The 20,552-nt window shown below is 43.7% G+C and overlaps 1 protein-coding gene across 2 annotated transcripts in view; it reads right to left on the minus strand.

Moving 5' to 3' along the window:
- Positions 1-1,042: 1,042 nt before the first annotated feature.
- Positions 1,043-20,552, minus strand: part of ZNF236 (zinc finger protein 236) — a 147,404-nt gene continuing 127,894 nt past the window's right edge. For both annotated transcript variants that reach the window (XM_030810254.1, XM_030810253.1), the window contains exons 28-31: positions 15,698-15,895; positions 12,071-12,200; positions 11,028-11,204; positions 1,043-3,545 (exon numbers count right to left, since the gene is read on the minus strand). In XM_030810254.1, the coding sequence (XP_030666114.1) occupies positions 3,421-3,545; positions 11,028-11,204; positions 12,071-12,200; positions 15,698-15,895 (630 nt within the window). In that variant the 3' untranslated portion in view covers positions 1,043-3,420. The remainder of the gene's footprint in view (positions 3,546-11,027; positions 11,205-12,070; positions 12,201-15,697; positions 15,896-20,552) is intronic.

Below are 20,552 nucleotides of genomic sequence, written 5' to 3' on the forward strand. Positions count from 1 at the left end.
ATCTTGAATATTTCCAAACATAAATCTGTGTGATGGTCATTTCATGTTAAAATGTGTATCTTAATGAGTTACAAATATTCTTCTAAAATGAGGAAAACCCACAGCAAGAAAAGAAATCCACTTCTACTTTAAAAAATCTTGTACCTGTGCTAACACATGCGTCTCTTGTAATAAATGTGATATAAGAGTTCAAAGGAAGACACAGAACACTAGCTATAATTTCAAAAATGAAGTTTCCTTAAAACATTACAACGGGGGAGTAGAAAATATGCACGAAGGAAACAGCCCCTAGTTAAGTGCCGGACAAGGCACTGATGTTTCATGTCCCACCAGCAGTACACTGTCAGGAAGAGGAGAGCGGCGTTTGATGAGCCTCCCACTGACCTGGCTGCAAGCTGTCAGATGCCATGTCATGGCATGTCTTATATTTAGATACTTTCTAAGCGCTCAAGTTTTTAAAAGGGGAAAAAGTAGAGCTTGATGGGGGTGGGGTAGCATTTGAATCTGCATGTTTGAAAACATGTCTTCATTTTCATCTCTTGCCATTCTATGGAAACGCAGCCACTTGGGTGTTATCTAGCAGGTGGGACTCCACGCATGCTACGTACCTCCTGCTTCCTCAGTACCTGCATCCCAGTTCCACGTTCGGTGTCTTCGCAAAGGCAAATTCATTCTTTCAGCTTCAGTGCTTCAGGGCTGCTTGAGCACACCAGCAGGATCAAAACACCTAGGAACTTTCAAAAGGTTCCTCAATGACTGGGTGCTGTTGAATAAAGCAGCAAATGAAAGGGAACAGGAACAGTTCTGGCACATGCACAGGGCACTGTGCTGACGTCCACAACTCGCTGTCGTGGGGCCATGCCCTGATTTTTAAAGTCTGAAGGCTTTCCAGCGGACACTGCAGGGGTAAACGCCTCTGAACTTCACAGAGGTAAAGGAAAATACCACTGACGTTTTCTCTTAAAAATAGCTGAACTTGAAATTAATTTACATGCCAAACTATTTTATCTTAAATATTTTCAAACGAAAAAAATTAATCACATTTCCTAACTTCATCTTTTATTTATAGTTATTCCAAAGCAGATATGCTATGATGAGATAGTTCTAAAAATACAGTTCTTTATCCTCAAAACCCTGGTTATACATGAGGCTAGAAATCTCTTTTCTAGAATTTTTAAAACAACCAGTAAAATATAAAGATCAACCTGTACCCCACAAAGGTTCAAGTAAAATTATGTCTTTTCAAAACCTTGTATTTTCAAGGAATGTGCTGCAAAAAAGCAGCTTTTATAATTAGGAAGTAAATCAAAATAATACATAAAATGTGTTTGCTAATAAATTGAGAAAAGACACAAAATTGAATTATTGATATTTTCTTTTTCGTTAACCAAAATAAAAGTAGGCTCTAGATTCACCTGTTAAGGCCTTAAACAGTCAATTAACCAATACAATTCACCAAACTAGCTTTCTATACAATTAGGAATTAAACAACCCCTTTTAGAGATGTCCTGAGATGACATTTAATGCTAAAATAAAAATAAATAACCCAGCAAGAACAAAAGTTTAAAATTCCAATAATTTCAACTTTGGGGATATTTGTTCACCAAAATTAATCAACATTTCTAAAATATTTCAATACAAAATTATAAAATAAAAAGTGCATTAAAAGCAGAACCTTTAAAACTCTAGCACAATTACAGTTATTCTGAATATGCGACTACAGCCAGGTTTACACACTGACGTTCAAGGAAAGAAACCTCAGGATTGGTGAGAAGTCCAGTATCACAAGAATAAGTCAAATAAGGCTTCTCTTTTTCTTAAAAAAATATACAATACACAAAGTAGTTTGGAAAAGAAGTAATATTATTTAACAATTTTCTGACTTAAATATTTTCACATAACAAAAGTTTTCATATCACCATTACTTATATACATATGCCAAAAGTGAACAACAACAACAAAATCAAAAGATGCCCTTTCCAAATTACAGTAAAATGTCTATTTCTTTAGGAATCTGAAATGAGCCCCTCTCTTAATATACAAAGTCCATACAATATTTATAATAAAACTATTCTCTTCTGAAACCAAGGAGGCAATGAGAGAAAATAAAGGCAATTATTTTTCAGGAAAAAAAATAAAACCCAGCTTTATATTACAATGAAAAAGATATCCATTTATTAATAAAATGAATACAATACTGATCTGAAGTGCTCGTGGGGAGGTGAAACTCAGACGCTCTTTCTGCAATTAGGACTAGTACTTATATTTACAAAATATACTGTTCAGCCACACAGAGGCCCATATATCTGTCTATGTACATATGTATTTATATATAGAACATATAAATAATTTCAAAGGAAAAATTAACATGAAGTAAAGAACCTTCCATCTTTGGAATGCTGTAGGAATGGCGTGCACGCACTCTGCCCAGCACAGGTGGGATTTGGTTTGGGACATGTTTAATGTGGCACCATTGACGATACTAAAGAATTCCCTGAAATCAAAAATACATCTGTTTATGCATGAAGAGAAAGTCACGGGGTTTTTACGGATTCTTGGCCTTAAGCTACAGATATGCTTCTTACTTGCTGGGGTGGACAGGGCCACGGTTGCTTGCTCCTGGCAGACGGTTCTGTGGTTTCCTACCTGCGATGTATGGCTTGTGCTTCTGCAATTATGTAACCCTGGACCTGAACACAGATTGAGGCGGTAAGTGTGTCGCCAGCCCGCGTGGACAGCTGAATCCTTATTGGTGGGTCAGGTTTACTCGAGTCCCCGTGTTGACGCCCCAGATACTGCATTCTTGTAACTAATGATTAAACATTTGTCATGGAGAGAGAATTGGTCCAGCCATCTCTCAAGGTATCAGTTATATTAACTTACGGTAGACTAAAAAGAGTCCATTTTGACTAATTTTCAAAATGCACAGAGAAAAGAGTGGAAAAAACTTCCCTGTGTGTTGTAACATTTTTTTTCTGAACTTCATGCCCCAATCTTACGCTTGCTTTGTAAGCTATGCTTCTTATAACCGGAAGCATGAAGGAAAATCTGACATACTTTTTTCATGTTAGCGATTTTGTCTTTGCTAATACAAAGAAATCACACTACAATGATAGTAAGACCCAGTTAATTGCTTCGTGAACTAGACGCACTAGCCACGGAGGAGACTGAGGAGGAAACTGCCTACCATAGTACCTGAGTTCAGTGATTTGTAGACAAAAGAGAACAACGCGGTGACACTTTTCCCAGTTTTTTTTCCTATGAGTCTCTGAAAGACAATGATTCTTTAGATAATTTTATAGCTAAAAAACTATTGTAACGTTTTTAACACTTGAAGCTTTAAAACAGAGATTCCAAGTGCTTTGCTCTTCACAAAATGTAACTTCAGAAACATTCTTAAAGGTGCACTTCCGACTCACATCAGAAGACGTGGGTGAGGGTCTGCCACTCGCCGGCGGCCTCCTGCACCACCTCCTCGAGGTGAAGGGTCCGGCTCAGCTCCTCCCCATCCTGCTCCGGGTGACCTGCGGACTCCTGCAGAGCTCCTGTCATGCAGACAAAGAAAACACAAGCAGCCTCAGACCTTCCAGAGCACGAAATGATTCCCATTTAAATAAAGACTTCCTGGTAAAAAGAGACAAGGAATTTCTAAAGTAATTTGCTTTTCATTCCAATGAAAAAAGAGTAATTTGAGATGCAGGTTAAACAGCTCTCCCGGCAGTAGTTACTGTTACGTGAGTGTGAAAGCACACACAGCACTCGGGATATGAGTGCACTCCCACGACGGCTACATTAACACAGCATCAGGAATGAGCAACTAATAACCAACACACATGATTTTTGTAATAAAAAGGAAAGCAGGAAGCACTACAGTGTAGACGTTAAAGAGAAAAATTACCCCTTTTTCCTTCCCCAAAAACTCCCCACAATATAGTGTTTTCTGCCCTTGGGTTCCCTACACTGAAAGCCGTCGAGCTTCCCTCACAAAGTATAGCACCTCAAACAACCAAAGAACACCTGCAAGCAGCCTCACAGAGCACACCACCACCTCCAACACCAAATCACAAGTTTCACAGATCACACCACCACCTCCAACACCAAATCACAAATCTCACAGATCACACCACCACCTCCAACAACCAAATCTCACAGATCACAACACCTCCGACACCAAATCACATGACTCAGAACACACCACCTCTAACAACAAATCACAAATCTCACAGATCACACCACCTCCAACACCAAATCACAAATCTCACAGATCATACCACCTCCAACAACCAAATCACGTAACTCGGAGCACACTACCTCCAACAACAAATCACAAATCTCAGATCACATCACCTCCAACAACCAAATCACAAATCTCACAGAGCACACCACCTCCAACAACAAATCACAAATCTCACAGAGCACACCACCTCCAACAACAAATCACAAATCTCACAGAGCACACCACCTCCAACAACCAAATCATGTAACTCAGAGAACACAACCTCCAAAAACCAAATCACATAACTCAGAGCACATCACCTCCGACAACAAATCACAAATCTCACATCACCTCCAACAACCAAATCACAAATGTCACAGATCACACCACTTCCAACAACCAAATCACGTAACTCAGAGCACACCACCTCCAACAACCAAACCAGAAATCTTACAGATCACACCACCTCCAACAACCAAATCACAAATCTCACAGATCACACCACCTCTAACAACAAATCACAAATGTCACAGATCACACCACCTCCAACAACCAAATCACAAATCTCACAGATCACATCACCTCCAACAACCAAATAACACATCTCACGAATCACATCACCTCCAACAACCAAATAACACATCTCACGAATCACATCACCTCCAACAACCAAACCACAGATCCACGGAGCATACCACCTCCAACAATCAAATCACACCCGCAAAATGCATGGAGCGCACCAAGGGGTCTACTCAGACTTTAACATTTCTAGCTCCTTGCATAGCTACTGCCACCCTCTGAAACCTAGTCTAGGCCATTTATTGTCATTCCTTCCTCAGAGATGGATGGTACTGCTAGATTCTGTGTAGGAAACAAAGGTGAACAAGAGACAGACAAGCAGTAGGATCACACTCCAATATCCATACTCTGAAGGGCATGAACGTTAGCAAATCAAGAGAGAAACCAAGGCCCATGTGTTGTCTGTCCCAGGTCAACAGGATGTAGACAGGAGCAGTTGGTGCAGATTCTGTTTGCTCTGTGCCCCTGAGCACCGAGACAGCACCTGAACTGCATGCTGCAGGAAAAGAGGCTTCCAGATATGCTGTGAAGACAGACAGAGATGCTATTCTGGGCCTCTGACTGCCCAGGTGCTGAAGGACCCTACAGAAAGCTCTGTCCAGTGAGAAACGAGCTGCTCAGAAATGCTGCGCTTGCTCAGGTTCTGGGCTGCCATTTTACTCCAATAAATTTCTGTGCCCTTGCCAAAATATAAATTTAATCTAATCAAATTCTGTGTGTGTGTGTGTGTGTGTGTGTGTGTGTGTGTGTGTGAAGGGGGGCAGTCCATAGCCAACTTCAACAACTGCAAACACTAAGTACTAAAGTAACAAAAGCACAGGCTTCCAGAGATCATGGCGGATGGGAGGCAGGACTAGACTGCACCTCCAACTCAAAGGGACAGAGCAGCACGTGGAGGCTCGCATTGTGAATTTTTGCTCCCGAACAACTAGGGGAATAAATCAGGAAACCTGAGAGAACCCAGACTCTCTGAAGGAAGTGGATTGCTCCTGCAGGACCCAGGGGACACCCCAAATACTCAGCCATAGCAAGACCCGCCCAAGGAGAGTCTGAGCTCAGACACACCTACCCAGCCCCCACCCAATGCTCCTTCTCTACCCACCCTGGAAGCGGAAGACAAAGGGCATATACTCTTGGGAGGTCTAGGGCCCCGCCCACCGCCTGTTCCTCCCTATACTACCACAGCTGATACTCTCTGGAAAGCACCACCTCCCAGCAGGAGGCCAACCAGCACAAAAATAGAGCATTAAACCACCAAAGCTAAGAACCCTCACAGAGTCCATTTCACCCCCTGCCACCTCCACCGGAACAGGCACCGGTGTCCACGGGTGAGAGACCATGAATGGTTCACATCACAGGACCCTGTGCAGACAACCCCTTGTACCAGCCCGGAGCCGGGTGGACTTGCTGGGTGGCTAGACCAAGAAGAAAGGTAACAATCACTATAGCTCTGTTCTCAGGGAGCCGCAGCCACAGGAAAAGGCGGGGAGTACTATATCAAGAGAACACCCCGTAGGACCAAAGAATCTGAACAACAGCCTTCAGCCCTAGACCTTCCCTCTGACAGAGCCTACTCAAATGAAAAGGAACCAGAAAACCAACTCTGGTAATATGACAAAACAAGGCTCTTTAACACCTCCCAAAAATCACACTAGCTCACCAGCAATGGATCCAAATCCAGAAGAAGTCCCTGATTTACCTGAAAAAGAATTCAGGAAGTTAGTTATTAAGCTAATCAGGAAGGTACCAGAGAAAGGCGTAGCCAAAGGTAGGGAAATAAAAAAAAAGATATAAGAAGTGAAGGGAGAAATATTCAATGAAATTGATAGCATAAATAAAAAACAAGGAAAACTTCAGGAAACAATAGACACACTTATAGAAATGCAAAATGCTCTGAAAAGTCTCAGCAATAGAATAGAACAAGTAGAAGAAAGAAATTCAGAGCTCGAAGACAAGGTCTTCAAATTAACCCAATCCAACAAAGACAAAAAAAAAAAGAATAAGAAAATATGAACAAAGCCTCCAAGAAGTCTGGAGATTGTGTTAAACGACCAAACCTAAGAATAATCGGCATTCCTGAGGAAGAAGAGAAATCTAAAAGTTTGGAAAACATATTTGGGGGAATAATCGAGGAAAACTTCCCTGGCCTTGCTAGAGACCTAGACATCCAAATACAAGAAGCACAAAGAACACCTGGGAAATTCACTGCAAAAATATAATTGCTTAGCCACATTGTCATCAGCAACAGCAGCTAAAAAAGACAGAGGGACATTATATAATGATAAAAGGCCTTGTCCAACAGGAAAATACCACAATCCTAAACATACATGCACCTAACACTGGAGCGCCCAAATTTATAAAACAATTACTAATAGATCTAAGAAATGACATAGACAGCAACATAATAATAGTGGGAGACTTCAATACTCCACTGACAGCACTAGACAGGTCATCAAGACAGAAAGTCAAAAAAGAAACAATGGATTTAAACTATACCTTGGAACAAACGGACTTAACAGGTATATACCTAACATTCCATCCAACAACTGCAGAATATACATTATATTCAACAGCAGATGGAACTTTCTCCAAGACAGACCATATGATAGGCCACAAAATGAGCCTCAATAAATTTAAGAAAATTGAAATTATATCAAGCACTCTCTCAGACCATGGTGGAATAAAACTGCAAATAAATTCCAAAAGGAACCTTCAAAACAATGCAAATACACAAAAATTCAATAACCTGCTCCTGAATGATCACTGGGTGAAAAATGAAATCAAGATAGAAATTAAAAAATTATTCAAACTGAACGACAATAGTGACATAACCTATCATAACCTCTGGGATACAGCAAAGGCAGTGCTAGGAGGAAAGTTCGTAGCCCTAAATGTCTACATCAAGCCTGAAAGAGCACACACAGACAATCTAACGTCACACCTCAAGGAACTAGAGAAACAAGAACAAACCAAAACCAAACTCAGCAGAAGAAAGGAAATAACCAAGATCAGAGCAGAACTAAATGAAATTGAAACAAACAAAAGATAACTGAAACAAAAAGCTGGTTCTCTGAAAAGACAAATAAAATTGATAGACCACTAGCAAGATTAACCAAGAAAAGAAGGGAGGAAATCCAAATAGCTCAATAAGAAACGAAACGGGAGATATCACAACTGACACCACAGAAATATAAAAGATCATTCAAGGCTACTATGAACACCTTTACACATATAAACTAGAAAACCTAGAAAGATGGATAAATTCCTGGAAAGATACAACCCTCCTAGCTTAAATCAGGAAGAATTAGATACCCTGATCAGACCAAAAACAAGCAGCAAGATTGAAATGGTAATTTAAAAATTACCAACAAAAAAAAGTCCACGACCAGATGGATTCACAGCAGAATTCTACCAGGCATTCAAAGGAGAATTGCTACCAATCCTTTTGACACTATTCCACAAGACAGAGAAAAAGAGAACCCTCCCTAAAACATTCTATGGAGCCAGTATCACCCAAATACCAAAACCAAGACAGGACATAACCAAAAAGAAAACTATAGACCATTATCCCTGATGAACACAGATGCTAAAATCCTTAACAAAATACTAGCTAACTGAATCCAACACATATCAAAAAGATACTCCACCATATGATCAAGTGGATTTCATACCAGGGATGCAGGAATGGTTTAACATATGCAAGTCGATAACTGTGATACACCACATAAACAGAATTAAAAACAAAAATCACATGATCATTTCTACAGATGCAGAAAAAGCATCAGACAAAATCCAGCATCACTTCATGATTAAAACTCCCAGGAAAATCGGCATACAAGGGACATACCTCAATAATAAAAGCCATCTATGACAAACCCACAGCCAACATAATATTGAATGATGAAAAGTTAAAAGCATTCCCTCTGAGAACTGAAACAAGATAAGGATGCCCACTCTCACTACTCCTCTTCAACATAGCAGTGGAAGTCCTAGCCAGAGCAATCAGAAAAGAGAAGGAAATCAAGAGCATCCAAATCAGTAAAGAGGAAGTCAAACTATTGCTGTTTGCTGGTGATATGATTGTTTACCTAGAAAACCAAAAAGACTCTTCCAGAAAGCTCCTAGAACTGATAAAAGAATTCAGCAAAGTTTCCAGATAAAAAATTAATGTACAGAAATCAGTAGCTCTTCTATACACCAACAGCAACCAAGCTGAGAATCAAATCAAGGAGTCAACCTCTTTTACAATAGCTGGAAAAAACAAAACAAAAACAAACAAACAAAACCTTAGGAATACACCTAAGCAAGGAGGTAAAAGACCTCCACAAGGAAAACTACAAAGCACTGCTGAAAGAAATCACAGACGACCCAAACAAATGGAAACACATCCAATGCTCATGGTTGGGTAGAATCAATATTGTGAAAATGGCCATACTGCCAAAAGCAATCTACAAATTCATCGCAATTCCCATCAAAATACCAACATCATTCTTCACAGAATTAGAAAAAACAATTCTAAAATTGATATGGAATCAAAAAAGAGCTCACACAGCCAAAGTAAGACTAAGCAAAAAGAACAAATCTGGAGGCATCACATTACCTGATTTCAAACTATACTATAAGGTCACAGTCACCAAAACAGCATGGTACTGGTATAAAAATAGGCATACAGACCAATGGAACTGAATAGAGAACCCAGAAATAAACCCAAATACTTATAGCCAACTGATCCTCAATAAGGAAAACAAAAACATAAAATGGGGAAAGGACACCCTTTTCAACAAACAGTGCTGGGATAATTGGCTAGCCACACGTAAGAGAATGAAACTGGATCTTCATGTCTCATCTTATACAAAAATCAACTCAAGATGGATTAAAAAAATCTAAGACCTGAAACTATAAAAATTCTAGAAGATAAAATTGGAAAAACCCTTCTAGACATTGGCTTAGGCAAGGACCAAGAGCACAAAAGTGAATGCAATAAAAACAAAGATAAATAGCTGGGACTTCATTACACTAAAGAGCTTTTGCATTGCAAAAGGAACAGTCAGCAGACTAAACAGACAACCCACAGAGTGGGAGAAAATCTTCACTATCTATACATCTGACAAAGGACTAATATCCAGAATCTACAACGAATTCAAACTAATCAGTAAGAAAAAAACAAACAATCCCATCAAAAAGTTGGCTAAGGACATGAATAGACAATTCTCAAAAGAAGATATACAAATGTCCAATAAACATATGAAAAAATGCTCAACATCACTAATGATCAGGGAAATGCCAATCAAAACCACAATGTGATACCACCTTACTCCCACAAGAATGGCCATAATCAAAAAATAAAAAAAAAAATAGTACATGCTAGCATGGATGTGGTGAACAGGGAACACGTCTACACTGCTAGTGGGAATGTAAACTAGTACAGCCACTATGGAAAACAGTGTAGAGATTCCTTAAAGAACTAAAAATAGAACTACCATTTGATCCAGTAATCCCACTACTGGGTATCTCTACCCAGAGGAAAATAAGTAGAATCTTTTTCATTGTATGAAAAAGACACTTGCACACACGTTTATAGCAGCACAATTCGCAACTGCAAAAACGGGGAACCAAACCAAATGTCCATAAATCAACGAGTGGATAAAGAAACTGTGGTATTTATATACATCTATACACACACACACACACACACACACACACACACACACACACACACACACAATGGAATACTACTCAGCCATAAAAAGGAATGAATTAATGGCATTTGCAACGACCTGGATGAAATTGGAGGCCATTATTCTAAGTGAAGTAACACAGGAATGGAAAACCAAACGTCGCATGTTCTCACTCATAAGTGGGAGCTAAGCTATGAGGATACAGAGGCATAAGAATGACACAATGGACTTTGGGGACTCAGGGGGAAAGAATGGGAAGGGGGTGAGGGATAAAAGACTATAAATAGGGTGCAGTGTACACTGCTCGGGTGATGGGTGCACCAAAATCTCACAAATCAACACTACAGAACTTACTCATGTAACCAAACGCTACCTGTTCCCCAATAACCTATGGAAATAAAAAAAACAAAGCACAGGCTTCCAGTCCACACAACTGAGGCTGCACCACGTGCAATGCAAAATCACTGTGTGAACTAAAGGAAACAATGTGTGCGAAACACACGGTGCCTTGCAGGCCACCGAACAGCACGCACTCCCAGGTGCGGCGTTCTCACCAGCATAGCTATGCGCCCGCTTCATGTGCAGCTTCATGTTGCTCTTCTGCGTGAAGCCCATGACGCAGTAGGCACACTTGTAGGGCCGCTCCCCCGTATGCTTCTTCATGTGCACCTGCAGCGCACTCTTCTGGTTGAAGGCTTTCTCACAAAGCGTGCAATGGAACGGCCGCTCCCCTGTACAGAAAATGGCACAGGTCAATGTCTCTAAGAAGAGTATAGTGGACGCCTGGGCTCTACCCTGAGGTATGAACAAGAGGGACTGAATGTTCCTCTTTTCTCTTAGGTTTTCAGCCTGGCTATCATCTGAACAAAGGGCTGGAGGAGCCATGGGGAGACCAGAGGGAGCCTGGCCAGGTCCTAACGACCCCCAGCAGATGGGGCGGAGGGATCAGAGAGCCATGGAAGGGCCATGGTGGATGCCGCCTGTGGAATCCCAGGCCCACGGTGAGTCGTCAGATGATCACAACAGAAATGAGCCCGGGATGATGTCCTGTTAGGGCGGGGCGGAGACAGAAGGGCTGACACGAGCTATCATGTACCAGTTAAGAGGCAGAGAGATGGAAGAGCTTGTTTCTTTGTTCTGTGTGGTTTTTTTTCCTCTAAGACAAAAGGTTTGAGCAGATTTAGGTGGTGTAGGAAAAGCCAGTAGAGAAAAAAAGTTTTAAGACAGAAGAGGAAGATTAAAAATTAAGTTCCCCGGTGACATTGAGGACATGGGACCCAGGCACTAGGGGCCGCCTGTTTGCTCCAGCAGAACGGAAGGAGGGACGTGACGTGGTCAACATCCCAGACACGGCACGGGAGGCTTGCCTGATGCTTCTGTTTCATATGGTCATAATGTAAGCAGCAAAATCTTCCACGTGAAAAGTTAGTTATGATGATAAATAGGTCAAAACTCAGGGGAAATGGAACATGTGGACCTTGCTTTATAAATAAAGTATTCCATCGCTCGTGAATATTGCACAGGTGGAATCATGTTTTCTCACCCGTGATGTCTATTTCAAAGAGTAAGGAAACAAAAGCGCGTCCCTCCCCATTACCTGTGTGTATGCGGCTGTGGCGCTCCAGCTGGCTTGGTTTGGCAAACGCCTTCTCACAAGTGTCACATTTAAACACTCTCGGCTTCTGGGAGCTCAAAGAGGGGCCGGCCTGGTGTGTCTGCATGTGCTCCTGGGAGACAACACACAGAAACCAAGAAACGAGATCAAAACAGAGCTTTCGAGACTAGAAACAAGAGGAAGCAAATCACTGCGAAGTTCAAGTCCGTGGCAAGGACAAAATCAAAGGCTAATCTGTGATTTGTGTTCTTAAGGACTTTAATGCATCGGTAGTGACAACAGAGTGATGGCAGTGACAACAGAGTGACAACACTGGGGCTTCTCGGGGAGACTCCGGTCCCCATTTGAGCTTTACCGCCTGTTAGCTATGTGGCTTGGCCACACCTGTGTCCCAAATAGGGGTAGAAATATCTCCTTCATCAGCTTTAACCGAGACCAAGGGCATCAAGCCATGAGCCTAGTGCAGGAGTCCAGGTGAGCTCTCTCCGTTGGCTGTGGGGGATCCTGTCCCCGTTTCACACACGAGTCCACCCATATGTCGTGGCCTGAGGCCACCCATAGGTTGTGGCCTGAGGCCCTGCGACACCCAGCTGGGACGCGTTCAGTGACTCTCACCCACGAGTCCTCACGGAATGCCCATGATTCCGAAGTGCGTTCTCCCAGTGATACGACAGAGGCTTCTAAAGCCAAGAGGAAACTGTTCCCTTCTCATGTTGTGATTGGCAACTTGCCAGAGATACTGTATTCACGTGACTGCAAATTTCTCTAAGATCTGATAGCTGCTGCCCTTGCAGGCACCTGAGGATATGCAATGTGGTTATTTTCCAAAATTGCACAAGCATAATAATTATCCTGATAGAATCCCAGTCTTTAGAGCTAACCTCTACCCTGTAAGGCAGGAGTCAGGGAAAAGTACACGTTTCCTGTGTGTGTTCAGTGTGACCACCTGTGTTCCAGTTGTGTATGTCGTATTGCTCAAGGCCCAGCACAGTCTGGGAGGTGGGTGTAACGAAAGCAGCAGGGTAGGAAAAACAAACTCGGGAGGTGAGTGGGGGAGCCCCCCAGCACCGCAGACCAGGCAGAGCCAGGACTGCAGGTGAGTCCTGACCGGTGACGACACCACCCCTGATGACACCAATCACCATCAACAGCTAGAGTGCATTCCTCCCCCACTCCGTCTGGGGTTCCCACCCAGTCTGTGTTGGATGTAACTGCAGTCACACTGAGCGCTAAGCTTCCTGAGGATGGAGCCGCCTGTCTCTGGGACCACCTTCTGTGCATACAGCAGGCACTCACTGTTTGCTAAATTGAAAAGAAGACAGAGAGTCCATGGGGGAACAGACTCTCTGGTGGGCTGGAAAGGAAAGCTTTTATCACCTTGGCTTCTGTTTCTCTGACCTCCAGAGAGAGAAATTTCCTGTGGTGGTAACAGTACACGCAGCTGCCACTCTATGCTGATGACTTTAAAAGAAATACCGACGAGCTGCACTCCTCGAAGGGAGCAGTTAGACTTACCCTGTGGCACAGGTTACATAAACCTAGTTCTCCCTAGAAAGTGCTCTCTGAGACAATGGCAAATGTCCCTCAAGAAAGAATTTCATCATCAAGTAAGTTTGCGATCAGCTGGAGTTAATACCGTTCTTACTGCAACACACCTGTCGGCCTGGCTCTGCTACAAGTGAGGTGTGAATTTCTAAGAAGGGGTGGTGTTGTGCCCTGAAGTTGGTGGGGACTCAGCAGAGCCCCCCAACATGGCCATCAGCTCACTGCACCAGAGGACACTAAAGCAGCGCTGGGGCAGGGAGATTCATCAGAAGGTTTCAAAAGAAAGAATCCTGCTGATAGTTTATTTTGCTGTGCAGAAGCTCTTAAGTTTAACTGGATCCCATTTATCAACTCTGGCTTGTGTTGCAGTTGCTTTTGGCGTCTTCGTCACGACATCTTTGCCTGTTCCTCTGTCCAGAATGGTATTGTCTAGGTTGTCTTCCAGGGTTCTGAGAGTTGTGGGTTTTACATTTCAGTCTTCAATCCATCTTGAAACAGAAAACCAAATACCACATGTTCTCACTGATAAGTGGGAGCTAAATGGTGAGAACACATGGACCCATAAAGAGGAGCAAATCACACACACTGGGAACTCCTTGAGGGAGGAGGGACAGGAGCAGGAAAAATTATTGGCTACTTAGCTTAGTACCAGGGTGATGAAATAATCTGTACAACAATCTTCTGTGACCTGAGTTTACCTGTATAACAAACCTGCACATGCACCTCCGAACCTAAAGTGAAAAAAATTAAAAATAAAAAAGAACCCAAGCAGCGAAGCGACAGGCTCCCTTCAGGACAGAGAGGGAGGACTGAGGGCCTCGGGGCTCACCAGCCCCTGGAGGGACCTGGGAGAGTAGCCACAGCAAGCGCCACAGGTGGGGCCCTGGGCTTCCCAGCCCGGACAGGGCCATCACTGCTGGCTCCACTGGCCTGCAATACACCCAAAGCCCATGTGCTCTACTCCACACTCCAAAAAGGCCATCCTGGTCACAGGGATCCAAGGATTCCAGTTCCTGGGACAGGAATTTCTCTTTGAGTAGGACTCTCCCTTCTTCTAGTCCTACACTCATTAAAAGACAACAGACACACGAAGGCCAAAAACAATCCCCGCCCCCACAACATACACAGGAACCCCAAGGGTCCAGACATCTTAGTGTAGCTTTCCTTCCTGGCCAGCGCGGCATGCCTCTGCCCTCTGTGTGGCCGGGCCATGGCTGGTCAGAAAATTCGAAGGCCACCCCTCACTTGGAATTCGCCTGTTTTTCTCATGTTACGGGGTTTTTGGGAAAAGTGCCATTTTCTCCCCACACTGCCAAGGACAGATGCAGTCTTGATGTGTGGGTGCTCATGCTGGCCACGGCCGCTGGGGTGGAGTGGTGCTGGCTAGGCATCCGCGCTGCACGCTCCTCTGTGTTCCACCCCTTCCACGCCCCATTCCCTTCACACGGAAGACGGCGCCCTGGGCTGGACATCAGAGCACCCTGCTGGAATTCTGCCTCCTGCCCACTGTAGCACAGCACCCTCTGTGGGGATGTCCCAGAACTCATCCTCTGCTTCCCACATGCGGGCACTCAGGTCTCCACTGTGCAATGATGGCTCTGCTGCAGTGGAAAGCGTGGGCAGCTAAACCTTGGGAGGCTGAAGGGGCATCTTCAGGGCTGGTCTCCAGGGTGAGCACACATGCATTTGTTAGGGCCGCCCAATGCCCCCACAGAAAGTCCTACCAAGTCACAGTCTCACTAGCAATTACGTGAGCGAGCCTCTGTTTCCCCACAGCCTCGACAACGGGTGCTGACAGACTTTTACATTTTTGCCAGTCTGACAAGGGAGAGAGGGCATTTCAATGTTATTTCAATTTGTATTGCAAACTGATTGTGAGTTGCAGGTGAACATGCAATTCATCTGCACAGCAAGCGGACCTCTTACAACCGGAACAATACATCTACATCTAGTGACCTTTTCCTCAAAAACACATGCTGGATTCCCGGCTGGTGTTAAATTTTGGACTCTGCATCTCTAGCCGCCTGGGGGGCACACAGCTGTGCCGCGGCACAGTGGGCCTACCTTGAGGTGCGTGGCACGCTTGAAGGCCTTCCTGCACACGGGGCAGCCATGGATGCGCTCCCGGCCATGCACCTCCTTGCTGTGGTGCATCAGCACAGCCGCCGACGAGAAGGCGCGGTCACACTCCAGGCACTGGTGCGCCCGGCCCTCCTTTTCCGGCTGGTTGCCCGGGGCCAGGTTCCCAGAGACGCCAGCTACCTGGAAAGAGCCAGAAATTCTGTGACTTTCCACTCACTTGGCTGGATTTGTGCAGTTTGTGAACTGACACACACCGTGGTGATAAGAGGGACATTCCTAGCATGGACACGCCAAGCCCACACTGCCTGTCCTATCATCAGGATAATTTAGCCAGAGGCGCCTTCCACATAATATGAGACCAGAATGCACACTGTCCTGCAAGATTGAGACTGCACAACAGCAGCTAAGGAATGAGCTCTGGCGCCGCACTGACCAGACGCAAATTCCAGCTCCAACAGGACTGTCCGGGCTACTCTGGGCTAAGTACTTAACCAGTCCGTGCTTGCGTCCTCATGGGAGAACACTTGCCTACCACGGGCTGCATATGGCAAGCATTCACTAAATGCTCGCTACTGGTAGTAGCTTTAGATAAACAATTCTTAACAACAAAAAGTGTTTTTGGCTTTTAATAGAATTAAACCATTTTTTCCAAACCGTGGATCATAACCAATTAGGTTTTCAAATCATCTTAATGTGATGCCACCACCACTTGAAAAAATCATTTTCAAAATTTTTGAAAAAATTTTTTGAGATGGGGTCTTGCTCTCTTGCCCAGGCTGGAGCTCAGTGGCACAATCACAGCTCATGATGGCCTCAAACTCCTGGGCTCAAGCAATCCTCCTACCTCAGCCCTCTCGAATGCCTGGGACCACAGGTACACACCACCTCACCATCACGCCCAGCTGATTTTTTTTATTTTTTGTAGAGACAAGGTCTCCCTATGTTGCCTAGGTTGGTCTTAAAACTCCTGAACTCAAGGGATCCTCCTGCCTCAGTCTCCCAAGTGCTGGGATTACAGGTGTGAGGCACTGTACCTGGCTGACTCAGCTTTTATAAACAACAGATTCCAGTTTTGCAAATGCAAATTTCTATGTGATGGCTTAACAAAACAATTATAATGAAAATTAATGAGATCTGTCCACATTTTTATTATTCCTAATTTATCAAATACCTTTTCATTAATTCTGGAATATAAGAAATAAGTAAACATTAAAGAAAAATACTTAAACAACAAAAAAGATTTATACAGGGTGCTATATTATTAATCTGTGCTGTAATTAAAAAAATGGAATGGGGAAAAAAAGGAACAAAGGAAAAGATCAGAAAAGACATTGCAGCCACGTGAGATGTGCAGGGACTGGTGTCATTCTAGAATATGACACCTGTGTCAGGTGTGTGTCTACACATATCTGTAGGTGTTATTCTATAATATGATACCTGTGTCAGGTGTGTGTGTCTACGAGTATCTGCAGGTGTTATTCTACAATATGACACCTGTGTTGGGTGTGTGTCTACAGGTGAGTATCTATAGGTGTTATTCTAGAAAATGACACCTGTGTCAGGTGTGTGTCTACATGTGAATATCTGTGAGTGTAAAGAAAAATGACAGAAACACAGGCGTGTTGAGGTCATTGCATAAAATATATTCCTTGTGAGTCAAAAAAGTCTGAAAAGCACAGGAATAAATGAGACTAAAGGCTGGTTGTGTAACTGCAGATAAATGCGTGCTGAAGAACATCAACTCAAACAAAAACCTGTAGTTCTGGAGCAACCTAATGTCCTCCATCAGTATTACGAAGCATCTACCAGTAGTCATGGCAATGAACACACACAGAAAATTGTTTCTGAACCAAACATTTTACTCATGAGATGTGAGAATTCAGTATCTGGTCCACATCATTCAAGGAAAGACAAACACACACACTAAACTTTAAAAACTATTTCTGCAAAATATTTTTCAGCATAATCGCATCAGAAGCAAAGCTTCTGAATCATTGCTACTACTGTGAAATAAATCTCCAATGTTCTGCTGAATTTCATAACTACATATATATATATATAAATCTAGAGACTGAATTGTATTAATAGAATTTTGCTAAAATCATACTTGCCCAAAGGAGAAGGGGAAATCGGTTACAGAATGAGTGTGAGATGATTTTTAAGCCTGAGGCATAAACTTGGCCACAGCTGGAAATAATGTGCTTCCCACACAGGTTACTCTGCATGGGCGTGGGAGGGTAGAAGCATGTATGTCCACCCCCTCCCAAGCATGAGGAGTGTGGCTGTTGGGAAGCAGAAGAGGGAGGAAAGCAGCCTCTCCATCCACCTCCTGACGAGCCCAGAAAGAACTGGCATGGATCCAACATCCTCTGTGTCCAGCGGCCGGCACTGGCAGGAACTTAAATGTTTGCTGAACTGAAACAAGGTCAATATTTCAAAGAAATGCTGCCCACAACACACACCTGGGCACATGATCACCCTTCTGACCCCAAACCTCCCTCTAAAAACCTGCCCCTTACTAAAAAGTTCCCAGCTGAGACCAGCTGAGCTCAAGTAACAGGAAATCCAGGTGTAAATGCTCAGAACGATATTCTTCTATTCAGACATGAAGAGTGAGATAAGACAGCTCTGGGTTCAAACGCCAGCTCTGTCTCTACTGGCAGGGTGACTTTAAGTTATTCAAAGCTACCCTTAAATGATAGAATCCTTGTGAGTAAAACCGGGCCGTGACACTTAGACACCTCACAGGCTGTGGGAAGGGCTCGGCTACATAAGACCACATGCGTAGTGGGAGCCTGGCCTTAGGCACCTGGCCAGCAAGTGTCAGCTCTTTTCTCCTGCAAAACCAGTTTCAAAAGAAGGCCATGGCCCCTTAAGCAGTGAGTGAAGGAAGAAAGGCAGTTTGCTACAGTGGCTCCCCTCTGATTTAATAGCTTGAAGTTGCTAACAAAGTTAGGTCAGGTCTCTTGATCCTTATGGGAAGGGTCAGGCAGAAATTAGTTCATTCGTTTTTGTAAAGACAGGCTGAGTCAGGGAGCAGTCTGTCAATGGCTCTGTTAGGATAAAGACGTTTTTACATTGTGAGTACATATCTTGTCCGATCAGTATGGACTTCTCTTCAGATGAACCATGAAAAAAAAGATTTTTAAAAAGCAAAGGTTGTTGCTCTAGGGACTTCACCAGAGAGTGAAGTGAGCCCCAGGCCATAGTAGCTGCTCCAACGCCACCGGCAGGGTCCTCACCTGAGCACTTACTTTGGGCCAGGACCTGTGCTCCGTGCCAGGGAACATGACATGCCCAATCTCTGACACTATGAGGTAGTCCTAACTACACCCCTGTTTGGGGGTTTGGGTTTTGTTTTGTTTTTTGTTTTGTTTTGTTTGAAACACGAACTTGCTCTGTTACCCAGGTTGGAGTATACTGGTGATCATAGCTCACTGCAGTCTCGAACTCCCGGGCTCAGGCAGTCCTCCTGCCTCAGCCTCCCAAAGTACTGGGATTACAGGTGTGAGCTACCATGCCTGGCCACCTCTGTCTTAAAAACAGACCATCACACAGATGTAGGATTGCCTGAGGGCTCCCGGCCAGAAAGCACGGGAGCAGGGATGTACAGACATCACCAGAAGCTACAGCCAGCACTCCCGGCCACTCTGTAGTGGGTTCAGCTAAACCCAGGGTGCTTAAAGTGGTCCCAGCTTCCTCCCAGAAGCACAGGCCAGAGGCAGACCCAGGCATGTGTCTCAAGTCCCTGGTCAGAGCCCAGGTCAGAGCCTGGAAGTGTCAATGTGCATTCCATCTGTGACAAGAGAGCATTAGGATGAAATTAGACTGTGATTAAAACCAATTAATGTTGGCAAACAGTGCTACAACCTAACAAGGGAAATTTACAGAAAACATCTAGGAGAATTTCTCTTGCTAATTATAGGCATATCTTGTTTTCATTGAACTTTGCTTTTTTTGCCCTCCATAGATATCCTGTCGTTTTTACAAACTGAAAGTTTGTGGCGAGGCTGCTTTGAGCAAGTCTACTGGTACCATTTTTCCAACGGCACATGCTCACTTCATGTGTCTGTGTCACATTTTGCTAATTATCGCAATATTTCAAACTTTGTCATTACAGCGTATCTATTACAGTGATCTGTGATTAGCGATCTTTGATGCTACTATTGTAACTGTGTTGAGGCACCACAAACCCCGCCCACATAAAATGGCAAACTTAACCTATAAATGTTTGTGTCTGACTGCTTCACCAACTGGCCATCCCACCTCTCCTTGGGCCTCCCTATTCTCTGAGACACAACAATAATAAAATGAGGCCAATTAACGACCCCGCAATGGCCTGTAAGTGTTCAAGTGAAAGGAAGAGTCACACATCCCTCACTTCAAAAGCTAGAAATGATTAGGCTTAATGAGGAAGGCATGTAGAGAGCTGAGACAGGCTGAAAGCTCAGCCTCTTGTGTCAAACTATTAGCCAACTTGTGGAAAGGAAAAGTTCTCGAAGGAAATTAAAAGTGTTATCCAGTGAGCCCATGAATGACAAGAAAGTGAAACTGCACTATTGCTGATAAGCAGAAAGTTTTAATGGCCTAGACAGATCAAAACAGCCACAACCCTCGCTTAAGCCAAAGCCTAATCCGGAGGGAGTTAGTAAGATTCTAACTCTCTTCCATGTTATGAAGGCCGAGAGGTGAGGAATCTGCAGAGAAAAGTTGGAAACTAGCAGAGGTCGGTCCATGAGAACTAAGGAAAGAAGCCACCTCCGTAACATAGCAGTGCAAGGTGAAGCAGCAAGTGTTGATGGAGAAGCTGCAGCAAGTTCTCCAGAACATCTAGCCA

This window comes from Nomascus leucogenys, chromosome 4 (genome assembly GCF_006542625.1).
Source record: "Nomascus leucogenys isolate Asia chromosome 4, Asia_NLE_v1, whole genome shotgun sequence".
Classification (NCBI taxonomy): Eukaryota; Metazoa; Chordata; class Mammalia; order Primates; family Hylobatidae; genus Nomascus; species Nomascus leucogenys.